The sequence below is a fragment of the Lepidochelys kempii genome, chromosome 10 (genome assembly GCF_965140265.1).
Source record: "Lepidochelys kempii isolate rLepKem1 chromosome 10, rLepKem1.hap2, whole genome shotgun sequence".
NCBI classification, from domain to species: Eukaryota; Metazoa; Chordata; order Testudines; family Cheloniidae; genus Lepidochelys; species Lepidochelys kempii.
This window is the reverse complement of record NC_133265.1, coordinates 20,321,520-20,335,341: the sequence shown is the minus strand read 5'-3', so window position 1 is coordinate 20,335,341 and position 13,822 is coordinate 20,321,520. Positions and strand designations below refer to the sequence as shown.

At 42.0% G+C, this 13,822-nt stretch overlaps 1 protein-coding gene across 1 annotated transcript in view; it reads right to left on the bottom strand.

The window, feature by feature from the left end:
• The window catches only part of PDXDC1 (pyridoxal dependent decarboxylase domain containing 1), a 54,979-nt gene extending 43,453 nt beyond the window's left edge, over nucleotides 1-11,526 (bottom strand). The window contains exon 1 of the mRNA XM_073362359.1: nucleotides 11,363-11,526. Coding sequence (XP_073218460.1) covers nucleotides 11,363-11,383 — 21 coding nt within the window. The 5' untranslated portion in view covers nucleotides 11,384-11,526. The remainder of the gene's footprint in view (nucleotides 1-11,362) is intronic.
• Nucleotides 11,527-13,822: the final 2,296 nt, after the last annotated feature.

The following is a 13,822-nucleotide window of genomic DNA, read 5'->3' as shown; positions in this document are numbered from 1 at the left end:
TAATTATTGCTTTTACCACTCAGAACAAGCTCAGATTTAAAGTTACGTAACAAATATGAAGTATTGCATCTTCAACTCAAAATATACTAAATTAATAAATATTTGTGCATTAAAGTAAAAAATTATACTGGATAGCAACATGGATTTTATTACAGATAGATCCAGAGCAAACCTCTAGATTCAAACCTCTCTTCAACAAGCAAACCAAAACTCATTCCAAACACTCTTAAATTTGCAGGTTGTGTCTTTTGGGGTGGGGAGGAAGGAGTGGAGCAAGAGGAGGCAGTAGAGGGAGGAGGCTAGTTTGAAATCCAGATTGAAAAACTTAGGAAAGTTAATGGTGTTCAAATTAGGCCCACTATATATAGTTTGGATCTGCAAATTCATCTCTGTGGTTGGTACCCTTCAGTCCCAACTCTAGCTATTATTCACAGTCATTCTGTAGCCCCAGGAACCTCTCACAACTTCTATGAACCTGTGTAGGTAAAGTAAAAATAGAAGCCTTTGCAGGATCATATAATTTACACAAAAATGTCTATATGTAGAATTTATACAATATCCTGTTCAAAAATCCTGATAAGGGATATGCATCAGAAAATTTCTGAAAAATCTGGGATAGAAACTTGAGTGACAAATTCAGCTTAGTTTCAGATACACAAGCTCTCACCCTCACCAAAAACTAATGATACAACAGTGAGCGGTTCAGAGCAACAGGAAGAAGGAATAGAGGAATCAGAGACACAACACTGGATATATGAACATCATTCCTAGCAGAAGGAAACTTTCCTCCTCTGAAGGCCCCAAATACTAAAAGTTTTGGTAAGTGACCGAAAACCTGACTGTAGTGTTTCACTTCAATTTCAGTTAAAAAAAAAAAATATATATATATATATATACACACACACACACACACAGTATGCAATGTAATCTTAGTCATATATTTAGACTGAGAAGTCTACTGAGAGGCCCTTAAACATGCTTAAGCTATTATAGGGGAAGTCAAAAACAAGGGGCTAAACTTTAATATTAATTTTAACAACTGTAAAGAGAAAGGAAGTTTCAATTTAAGGCTGTCACTCTGTCCTTAAGTTCACACTATGGCTCAAAAGCCTGTTGTGCCTCTATACTACACTAATTTTTAAAACAGACTAGCAACCTTAACTCTATTTCCTTGCATTTTTAACATGATGTACCCTTAACCTGATTTATGTAGGAGATTTTCCCTCTCGTTGACAAAGGCTAAGAACTTGTTACACCTTCGTCTGGTCCAACCAATACTAGTAGTATTGCCAGAGTGGTCTCCTCCTCCACCCGTTGTAATTATACTCTTCCTCCTACCAGGACAGGCAAATAGTCTTTAAAAAGCCTGCACTTGTTGCATGAATTAGCCTACAATGGATGTTTGTGGAAGGAATTGTCACAGGGTGGAAAGACGCTTTAAGGATACATGTACCCTGCAACTGTGAGTGAACTTCCCAGCCTAAGCAAACAGACTTGCACTAGCATGCTAAAAATAGCTGTGTGGACGTTAAACCACCAGCAGAGACTTGGGCTAGCCAAACAAGCTCCACCAGTGCTGCAAAGTCCATACAGCTATATTTTAGTGCACCAGCACGAGCCCAACTAGCATAAATCAGTTTATCTGGGCTGCGAGGCTCGCTCCCAGCTGCAATGTAAACATAGCCCAAGTTCCTTATGATTATAGTCCCTATCTGTGACTAGCCAGTTGCCTCCTGTCTGATGAGATAAAAGGCCAACAAGCAGCTCAACTAAGGATGGGATTGGGGAAGCTCTTGCAGGAGACCCTGGGTCAGAAAAAGGTGTTGAAAGGGGGCTTCCCACACCAGCTAGCAGCAGCAGAAGCCCTCTTAGCCAGAGGCCCAAGGACTGGTCAGGTGGCAGGACCTGTTCTGATTGATGCCAAACTGTATTTCTTTTTTAACCATATATGCATCCCTGGGAAAAGGGAAGGAAACACTGATTCTGGTGGAAACTTCACTGAAGCAGCCAGCCAGCCGAATTACTTGAGCTGGGAAATTGAGGCAGAGACAGGTTTTGATGCCAAGCTTGGGGAGATCCTGTTATAGGGGCTCTCTCCTTTCCTCTGCAGACCAAACTTATCAACCCCCATCCCCACCTCCCCTAAACAGGTAAAAGCTGCATCATCTAAAAACTGAGACATAGTCCACCTTCACAAAATTGGTCCTGAGCCCAAAGCCTCCACCACTGCAGTAGTTTAGCCTTCAACATTTTTGTCCACTGTTTTTTAACTAGAGATATTAAAAAAAAAACCAACAACAAACAGCTTGTACTAATTGTATTGGAGGGATATACTGATTCTTACTGTTTTGCTACAGTAACTGAGAAACAGTCCTCCCAATGGCTTGTATATGCCTGCTGTCAGCACTAATATTGGCACACTTGGGTGGGGAAAGCCAACAGAATGCAGGCATGTTTATTACTGCAAAAGATGGATGGAATATTAATTTGTACGTATTGTATGCCATTTCCATCTCAAGGACTAACTCAGAAAAAATTTGGTTTACAGTTATCTCATTTTAAAGACTACTTTTATGATAACATTTAGAGATGTATTTAACCCATGTAAGTGGAGGGGAGGAGTGATAATGGTGGAGTGGGTAGAAGACTCCACACCTATAAAAATGAAATGAAAGTTCCAAAAATTTTATCATGGAAATAGCAACTGACACACAATTATAGGTTGATATTCGGAGTGTTGATTTGTAGTCAAGTTTTTAAGATAACATTAATGGAAGGGAATATGAGAGTCACCATAGAGAAACAAAAATTGAATCCAGTTATGCTATTTATATTTACTAATAAAATCTCCATGCAGCTCCACTGATGTTTTCATAATATTCTTTGCACCAAATCCAAAAACTTTGCAGTGATCTTGCACACTTAAATAAAATAACCTCCAAATTCATAAGTGAATATTTATGCAGAGTAATTGACTGAAGAATATTATTGATTATAGTAACCTATATATTGGAGTCTTGAAAGCCTGAGTGGCATTCTCAAAACATTAAAAATACCTCGCTGGAAGGAAATAATTTGTGTTAAACAACACTAGAAATCTTTTTCTGGCATTGCATGCAAAATACTTGAACAGATCTGTCCTGAATGGTGACATTTGTGGAATGATCTGTAACAGCCATCCTGATACTGAGCTATAAACAAACAAAACAGCTCACAATTTCTCTGTTGCAATTATGTGTTAAGTAAAAACTTACCAATGTTTACCTTTCCACCCACACACAAACACATTGTCTTTTTTCCCCCTATAGCTATCATATGTGCAAGCCTTTTCCAGTACAACTAGTAGATTATCTAGCCAGTGAAGTCTTATGTTCGCTCCAGCTATTTTTCTGTCATCGTGAAATAAAAAAGTTATTCTAAGTTACATGAGATGTCATAAAATCCAAAAAGCCTTTGATTTTTGAAGTGGACTTCATTGTGAACTAAATCCCTGATTGCTTATTTTGATTGCTAACTGGATAAGAAATATTTATTTTCTGAACTTTTCAAAGTATATTTAACGTACATGATTTTAACAATACAAAACTTAGATTAAAAATTAAAGAAAGTTAGTAAATTATGATTCAGAAAAATCAAGCAGAATTCCATACCAGTGACACTAAAACCACATCCAGTGACGACATTCCTTATCCCCATTCTCCAACATGGGCGAGCGTGTGCTCTAACAGAGAATAGGACCGGAAGTAAGCCCAGCATGGGCTCTTTTCTTTAGTCTGACCTACAGGCTTCATCCAAAGCCCACTGAAGTCAGTCTCTTTCCACTGATTTCATGTATGACCTTGCGCAAGACACTTCCATTTCTCAGTTTCCCCATCTAGAAAATGGGTATAATAATATTTATCTCACAGGGATCTTAATTACTGTTTGTAAAGTGCTTCAGGGGTCTCTGATGGAAGGGAAAGTTATCCTATAGAATCAAAATGGAACCAGACTGCTGGCGTGTAAAACTAAAAAGGTTGTAGATAATTTTTTAAACTAAGGGCTCGCAGAAGTGTTGACAGGTGCGGAGGAGCACACGGTTTGAGCGCAGCCATCCCTCAGGGATCAATTTATTAAAGGGGGAACTCTATATCCTTGTGAAGGAGTTAGGAAAGAAGTTGATAAAAAGTACAGGTAGGAGCTAGTAATGAACAGCCAAATGTAAAAGAGTCCCATATAACTATAACATGAACGCACATTGACAAAATGTATAAGTGCTTATATACGAATGCTAGAAGTCTATAGTGCCTGGCATTAAATGAGGATATTTACATAATAGGCATCCCAGAAGCTTAGTGAAATGAGGATAAATGGGATGTGGTAATACCAGAGAACAAAATATACAGGAATGAACAGAGTAGACCATTGCTCAATGTGCAGTGGCAGTCAACGAAGCTAACAGAATGCTAGGAACCAACAGGAAAGGGATAGACAATAAGACAGTAAATATCGTAATGCCACTATAGAAATCAATGGTAAGTCCACATCTTCAATATGCATACAGTTCTGTTTGAGCCATCTCAAAAAAGATATAGTAGAATTGGAAAAGGTGCAGAGAAGGGCAACAAAAATGGTTAGGGGTAGTGAACAGCTTCCATACGAGGAGAGATTAAAAAAAGACTGGGACTATTCAGCTTGGAAAAGAGACAGCTACGGAGGGTTATGATAGATGTCTATAAAATCATGACTGATGTGGCCAAAGCGAACAGGGAAGTGTTATTTACTCTTCCACATAACCCAAGAAATAGGAGTCACCTAATAAAATGGTTTTAAACCTGTTGCCTACTAAACAACAGCCTGTGGAACTCGTTGCCAGGAGATGTTGTGAATGCCAGAAATATAACAGGGTTAAAAAAAAATTAGTTAAGTTCATGGAAGATAGGTCAATCAATAGCTACTAGCCAAGATGATCAGGAACACAACACCATGCTCTGGATGTCCCTAACCCTCCGACTGCCAGAAGCTGGGACTGGACAACAGGGGGTGGATCACTTGATCGCCTGTTCTGTTCATTCCCTCTGAAGCCCCTGGCACTGGCCACTGTTGGAAAACAGTATACTGGGCAAGATGGACCAGTATGGCTGTTCCTGTCACAAAAATATGGAGTGCACATAGACATAGATGCTGATCTCATTCTGTCTCATCATGGCTATTAGGGGGAACTCAGAATGAGATTCCCCTTTCAGATCACACTACCTGAAAATCCTATTATTTTCAGCCCAAATTCCTTACCCTTGAATCAGAGGCACTTTACTCTGATCATACTAGGTCTCTGCCCCTCTAGTTGTTTGGGTTATAACAAACAGCACTGAAGCTTGAAAGCGTACAACTCATCAACTACCATTTCTCTCATCAGGGATTTGAACAGTTTGGAGCCTCCCTCCTCCAGTCCACCAAAATGCAGAAAATTCATAGCCTATTTTGCCTTTTATCATTTGTTTCCTTCAAATCATAATCATCCCATTCTCTGCTTCAATAATCCAATTTTTGTTTATGTCTGCATTTCCAGCAAAGACATCCTGCTTTGGCCTTCCTTTAAGGCTTTGCACTGTGTCCAGCTGTGTAGCTAGTGCCTCAGACCCTTGGCAACAGCTGAAGTGTGAGAGATCTTATTTTCTGATTGGGATGAGACTGAAGCTTCGTGAAAAACACTCTCTCATTTTTGTTCACTTTTTTCATTTTACATTCCTAGTACAGTTTTAGACAGGCATCAGAAGTTCACCTTCAACAACTCATAAAAACATCTCTGTTCATAAAGGAATAGTTTGTAAGAACAAGTTGTAGTGTTGTAAATGCTTCCAAAAAAACCCCATTCATCATAATTAGAGACACATGCAGTGTATTTGTATTTATTTTAATTAAATAATGTTATTTTCTCTTCAGAAATGCCTTGTTGGCGAATTGTTGCTCTCCGTTTTATCATCAATGATAAATGATGCTTTGTTCATAACATTGATCTGTTTCCCAGCTAAAGTCATTTTATCCTGAAGGTTTATTCACAAGACCAGTGGTTCTCTAACTTTTGTACTGGTGACCCCTTTCACATAGTAAGCCTCTGAGTGTGACCCCCCACCCATAAATTAAAAACAATTTTGTATATATTTAACACCATTATAAATGCTGGAGGCAAAGCGGGGTTTAGGATGGAAGCTGACAGCTCGCGACATCCCATGTAATAACCTCACAACCCCCTGAGTGGTCCCAACCCCCAGTTTGAGAACCCCTGCACTAGACCAAGTCAAGTTTGCCACCAAAGCAGGTACATGAAAAATAGCTTGCAGGGAAGGAGGGGGCGGGGGGAGACATCCAATCTAATATACCCCACAATTAGAGCTCATTCAGACCATTTTTTGCTTTCACTTATATGTGTATTTTGGTTTTTTTGGTCCCTATCATTTTCCTACCCACAGGTCTGTGATCACAAGTTTTCAGCAAAAGTTACCAGGATATTGTAGTGATAACAGCAACAACACATGAGTCAAAAGTCACAGGATGGACACGGAACCAAAATACATTTTCCATGTTTAGGGAAACAACGAGCAATTCTAAACACAGACATTGCCATATATTTACAGACTACTGAGCCACCTACTCTGAAGCTACAAAGGAAGGCGAAAATCCCACAAAAGGCACCTGGCCACTTGTGTACCAGTCATAACTGAAGTTTTAGCAAGGTGAATTTTGAGGAAAGTGTTGGAAAAATCAAGGTACAAGTGGAAAAAAAAAGTTACAAATTTGTGTTAGACTATTTTTAAACCCACTGCAGGTTTCCAAGTTTAACCTCAACTTCTTGTGACATTCCTAACAGCAAATCTTTCAGGAAATGTGTCATATGATAGAGCAAGAGAATCCCCCAGTTTTCTTGGGAATTAAAGCTCACCCCAAAAGTCCATTTGTCTGGTTCTGTATGCTGTGCCTGAGGCTCTGCTTTGCATTAACCTCACATGCAGCACCAGGGTACAATTTCTGCAGTTCTTAAAGTTTGTTCATCTGGCCTCTGAGGTTCATTTGTGTTTGTACAGTGCCCTGAACAAACAAGACCTGGGCCTATAAGCACTACAATATTATATATGTGAGTGATGGTCAAATAATGGAATACTTTCTGGTGAAAATTTACAGTAAAATGTGATTTTTTCATCAAAAAATTTTGAAGTTTTTTAAATCTGCTCTAATATGTTTTTAACAACTATTTACCATTACATCTAAAGAAAGCACATACAACTTGTTCATCCACCATTTTCTGACTTCTCTACCTATCTGGCCATTGGGAAGTTTTCCAAGATGGGCAGCAAGTTTTAAGTCTGGAAAAGCAAGATTTTATCACATAAAAGAGTGCAGGGCTTTCACCATGCAAAAAACCCAAGGTATGCAAAATAAGGAGGAGTCTGGAGTATGACTCTCCGTAGCTATCTAATTTTTTTACATATATAATGGAAAGATTTCAGAAGGGTTTGGGAATTGTCTTGTGCTTATAATTAAGCAAAAGCTTAATTCTTTATAGGATCTGAGCATTACTCTCCTAAGCCTCATCTATTCTGAAAAAAAACCAAACCAAAAACCACATTGTGTTAACACATTATTAAACATGATTTTGACCATAATGTGGATACAGATGTTATGTTTAAAAATGAACTAGCTGGTCCTGGTTAATCTTAGGGTCCTCCATAAGGAGTTAACTACAATGTAACACTTTTTCTCACTTGGTGCTTTCTCTCAGTAGAGACAAGTCCTAAGGTTAAAAACAAATACAGAAGAAACTCTAATCATCTCCTTATAGCAGCTTTAACATTTAACCCCAAAACTATGCTTTTTATGGTTCTACTGTGGTAGCATAATAAAATAAGGTAAAGAGAAGTCTTCCATTAGTTTGGCAGTAGTGTAGGATACTGACTTTACAAGATGTGAAGAAAACTCCTCTCATAATGTGTCACATTCTTTAAATAACTGCATAGTTTACTATGCAGTCAACTAGCCTTAGGCAGAAAGTACATGGCATTATGAACTAGTAACTGTAATTAAACCTCACTTAAGCAGTTTGAATCCTTTAGGATCAACTGTCGTAATTTTTGTTGGCACTTTGGAATAAATACATTGAGCTCTCCAGGCCTACCACATACCCTTCACAATATTACTCTCCTCAACAGATTTTAAAATCTAGTCAAAAATTGTGGGAAATGAACACTTAGCAAACACCAAGCAAAAAAAATATGTTTTGGCTTTCACTACCTTACTCACCTAGCTGATACCGAAACAAGCTATAAAACTGAAGTATCAAAGTTACAGTGTTGTGTATACAGTATACATTATGTAGCAGTAGAAAAACTGCCCACACTTTTCTTAATCACATATAAAATATATAATATTCTTAATAAAGATATGCAAAAACTGGTGATAAAAATCAATGAATGATATGAAGACATCTGGTTAAACATGTAATACAATTACCCTCTTGTGACTTGCAGAACAGGTCTCTTGCTACCATTCAAGCACCTGCTATATTTCAGTGGTGTTTCATGCTGCCAAGAGTATTACTCTGTACTAGCTGTGGTATTACTCTGTACCAGCAGTGGTTTTAAAACTTTTTCTGGTGACGCAGTTGAGGAAAATTGTTGATGCCTGTGAGCCAACGGAACTGGAGATGCAGGGTTTGGGGTGGGGCTCAGGGCTAGGGCAGAGGGTTGGGGTAAGGGCTGTGAGGTGGAGCCAGGAATGAGGGGTTCAGGGTGTGGGAGGAGGCTCTAGGCTAGGGTAGTGGGGCTGGAGTGCGGGAGGGGGTCAGGGCTCTGGGCTCTGGGCTGGGGCTGCAGGGCTGAGCCTGGGAGGATGGTTTGGCATGAGGAGGGGGCTCCGGGTTGGGGGCGGCCCAGGGCTGTGGCAGGGGTTTGGGGTGGGGCCAGGGATGAAGGGTTTGGGGTGCAGGAAGGGGCTCCACGTTTGGGGGGGGGGCTCAGGGCTGGGACAGGGGATTGGGGCGCGGTGTTACCTCAGGTGGCTCCCTGTCAGCAGCACAGCAGCGGTGCAGAGGCAGGCTTCCTACCTGTCCTGGCACCGCAGACTGCGCTACACCCCAGAAGCAGCCAGTAGCAGGTCCGGTTCCTAGGCAGAGGCACGCAAGCAGCTCCGCGCATCTCTTGCCTGCAGGCACCACCCCCCACAGCTTGGGGCGGGGGCAGCACGCAGAGCCCCGTGGCCCCACAACCTAGGAGCCGGACCTGACCCAGTCCCTTCCATTCCAGAACTGCGTCATGACCTACGGTTTGAAAACCACTGGTCGAGAGCAGGGGTTCTCAACCGTTTTCTTTCTGAACCCACCTTCCCCAACATGCTATAAAAACCTCCATGGCCTACCTGTGCCACAACTGTTTTTCTGCATATCCAGTAGATTAAAAGCCAGGGCTGGCATTAGGGGGTAGCAAACAGAGCAACTGCCAGTGGCCCCACACCACAGGGGCTCCGTAAAGCTAAGTTTGGCTTCAGCCCCATGTGGGTTGGGCTTTGGCTTTCTGCCCTGAGCCCCAATGAGTCGAATGCTGGCTCTACTCTCTATAGTTTATTTTGGTGAACCCCCTGAAACCTCCCCGCCGCCCCCCCGGACTCCTGGTTGAGAACCACTGCTTTAGGGACTCACTTAGAGACTGTGACAGAGGGCACAGGATTTTCTAACAGTGACTTGTGGGCCTTACAGGGTTCACACTTATGTGTTCAGTGTGTAGGAGAGCAGAACAGGAAGCATGAAAAGGAAAAAAAACATCACATCAAGTCCACAAGGGGAAAGGGATTAACTAACATTCCCGCCACTATCCTGTTCTTCAAGACCAACATTCTCAGGAAATAAGCTCCACCTCTTTTTAAGTGCACACACAATATATTCCCAAGGGGGAAGAACACTGAAAGGTATCTCAAAATATAAGCAGATTCACAAGTGTTTTGAGTGCTAAGAAGCATGGCTGGAAACTGTTTTTTGTTTTGTTTTGTCTGTGACTCAATGCTTCATGACATGAACTGACTGCTCATACCAAAGTTGTTTGCAATGGCACTGGACTCAGGGTCTTAGAGAGAGAAGTGCTGTTTGGGGTTTCTTACATCATCTCCAGGTAGGTTTCCTGATATTTTCCATTGGTTTGTGGGAGTATGTGATGATTTCTTGTTTTTGGTGGTCCCTTCTAACGCAGTGGCTCTCAACCAGGAGTATGCGTACCTATGGAGGTATGCAGAGGTCTTCCAGGGGGTACATCAACTCATCTAGATATTTGCCTAGTTTTACAACAGGCTACATAAAAACCATTAGTAAAGCCAATACAAACTAAAACTTCATACAGACAAGTATGACTTGTTTATACTGCTCTATGTACTATACACTGAAATGTAAGTACATTTATATTTGAATTGATTTATTTTATAATTATATGGTAAAACTGAGAGAGTAAACAATTTTTTAGTGATAGTTGGCTGTGACATTTTTGTATTTTTATGTCTGATTTTGTAAGCAAGTAGTTTTAAAATGAGGTTAAACTTGGGGTACACAAGACAAATCAGATTCCTGAAAGGGGTACAGTAGTATGGAAAGGTTGAGAGCCACTGTGCTAGAGTATGCTTGAACCAATGTCAATCACCCTTTCTCCATTGAGAAGGGCTAGGTAGCTCTGGGACACAATAAAGGGCCCTGTTTCATCAGATCATCTGATACCCAGAACAGAACAACAAAACACTGAACGACGGTCACCAAATTAATCCCCTCTTCTTCAAACGTACATTGTTGAGGGGAGAATGAAAGATGAGCCCTGGCTTCTTGCTTGTAAATACATTATTTAATTTACATTTAGTGACTGGGAAGGGGGGGGGGGAGAAGAATCCTGCAGACTCTGGCTCTGAAAGCTCCACAGCTTCTCAGCCAAGGAGGGGATGTTTTTCTGTGGCTTGCAAGATAATCCTCTAAAACGGTAGGAGTCCCCCCTTACCTACAGGCACTTTCACTACTCATTGAGTGCCTTTTAGCAGGGCTGTATATCTCCCCACCCGGGGCGGGGGCAAGCCTTTCACTAGCAAAACACTGCCCCCACCCCCGCCCCCTTTGTATCAGGCCGGTCCCTCCTCCTCCCGTATGTCAGCTGGCCCCCAGTCTCCCTTCCCACCCTTGTGTCAGCCCGGGTCCCCACCCCCACCTGCCTCGGTTTCCCCCCAGTCTCTCTCCCCCCCCCCCGCAACCTCCCGCCCCAACTCAGGCACCCCTGTGCCCCTTTACACTCGACACACCCTCAACGCTTCCCCCCGGGTCCGTCGGCGCCCCCAGCCATGCCCAAAGCCCCCTCCCGCACCCACAGACCTTCTCCAGGGAGCTCTCCATGGCCAGGCGAGTTCTTGGGTACGACTCCTCCCCTCCGGGCACTTCCGCCTTCTCGGCTGGCCAGCCAGCTCCACGCTGGCAGCGCTGACGAGACCAGCTGAGGGAAAAGGGGGGGAACGCGCACGCCGAGGGGACTAAGGGGACAGGACCTTCCAAGCCGCCGTAGTCGGCTGTGACAGCAGTGGGATGTACCAATCTGGGAGAATACAGGAGTGGGACAACAGGCAGGCCAGGCAGTTGCGCTTCAACGGACCCGGAAACAAGGTGCGATGACAGCAGGCTGAATGCGGGAAGAACTGACCCCCGTCTTCAACACCAACAGTAACCCCTTCACTTCTGCTGGTCTCCCCCCTCTTTTTAGACAATGGAACATTCCAGAGGCGGGGGGCACCGAAGAGAGGATGTCTGAGCATGCGCAGTTCTTCTGCAGTGCACCGTGCCCAGGAACAGGCTGGTAGCTGGGGAGATCCTATTGGGATCAGGGAAGTGGGCGGGCGAAGCCCACTAAAAACTCCATAGCGCCCCGTGGCGCTGCCGGTTCGAATCTAGCCCCGGCAGGGAGGGTGATACTGGCAGTGCGACTAACGGGGCGAAGGGCTGCCGGGATTCTCGTGAGTCCCTCCAAGACTGAGGGGCGGCTGCTGGTCGGGAGACAGGTCCTTGTATGGCCACGGCGCCCAGCCCACGGTGAGCCTGCACGGAAGCTGTTGCTACTGGGAGGTGTGTGTGTGCCATGAATTTATCTGTGCACAAGCTGTCATCACCGCAGTGGGCACTGATCTGCACCATCGTTGCTATTCCCGGCGTATGCCAGGATTAACCTAATTAGTTTAAAAAATGGAGTCTGATAGATTTATTAGCTGGATTATAGGGGGGCGCCTGCAATAACAAGGAAGTGGGGCTCAGTGACCTAGGTGAGCCCTTCTAGTCTTATGTACCTATGAATAAATGGGAACCAAGACACTGAACTACCTCTCTCAACCTACAGATGGTTGCCTCATATCCGTATGTTGCCCCACATTGGCTGGGGAAGGTGACACTGTTGCTGTCTATGCGCCAGATCCTCTGGAGCAGTTAATCCAGCATTTAACAAAAGTAATCATAACATTCGAAGCTTGTGCGAACAATGTAAATTGCTAGATCAAATTAGAACATTTAGAATTGTTTAAATTAAAATAATAACTTAATAAAAAAAAGAAAGAAAAGAGATTTATCCCATAGGCTGAAAGAATTATCTCTAGCAGATTTTTATCAAACATTTAAAAGCTTGAATTCTTTTCTTTAAAGTCATTAAGTACAGAAATGTGTCAAGGTTTTGTTGCTATGGTCTACTGATTTTTTTAAAGAGAACATTCCTTGTAATTTAAAAGGACAACATTGAATAATTTTATAATGGATTTTAGTTTTATATTTAAAAATTTGTTTATGCCCAATTCTGTAATTTGTAGGCTAAACTTCCACTGACTTCAAAGGCAGTTTTGGATGGCAAGGAATACAGGATTGATCCCTCAGTGCCTGGTCCTGAGCTCATATTCCAGGCACTCAATTCTTATAAGGATCAAGCCTAATCCTGCAATATTTAGGCATATGTTTAATTTTACACACTCTGAATAGTCTTATTGAAGTCAGTGGGAAAATCATGTGTGAATCTTTGCAAAATTGGGCTGTGGTTTGCAATATGCTTTTTGAAAGCTGAAGATATTTCCCCTCCTTAGGGGTCTACCCACATGGATTCCTTTACAATTGGTGCCTCAGCTTTACAATTGGTGCCACAGCTCTATTTGCTCTTAAAATTTGGCAGCATTGATTTTCTCTCTTTGTAATTTCAATGAAGCTGAAATTAACATGGCTGTAACTGTATCATGAACAACAAAACATTTTCATTTCCTATCATGTGTATTTTATTATGCAAGAACTAGGAGCTGTTTTAAGCCCTACCTACACTAATCTTTAAACAGACTTTGGGAACCATGTTTAAAGTAATTTCATAAACATATTTCCATCTAAATGGAATACATTTTAAAACATGGTTCTAATATGGTTGGTTGCCATCCGTGCAGCCTATCCAGTGTTTAGAAACTAACTCTGCTGAACCCCAGTGTGGGTGGGCCCATAACATGGGCCACTAGGTACTATGATAATATAAATATAAATTATAATAATTATATAATAACAATAACATATTAGCAGCTTTCTTTCAGTCAATTTATCCCCCATTCTCCTACCTGACTAGTGCTTCCACAACTGCCTGCATGAGAGAGAATGTTGTTGAGGGTGCTCATATATTGTCAAAAGACCAAAACAAGACAACCTCCTTTTCAGAAGACAAACCCTAGCAGCATTATTATTATTATGGATTTTGGGAAACAAACTGTATTTTATAAAATAATGTTTTATCATTAGCCTTTAAAAAAACCTTGGTTGTCCTATTAAATTTCT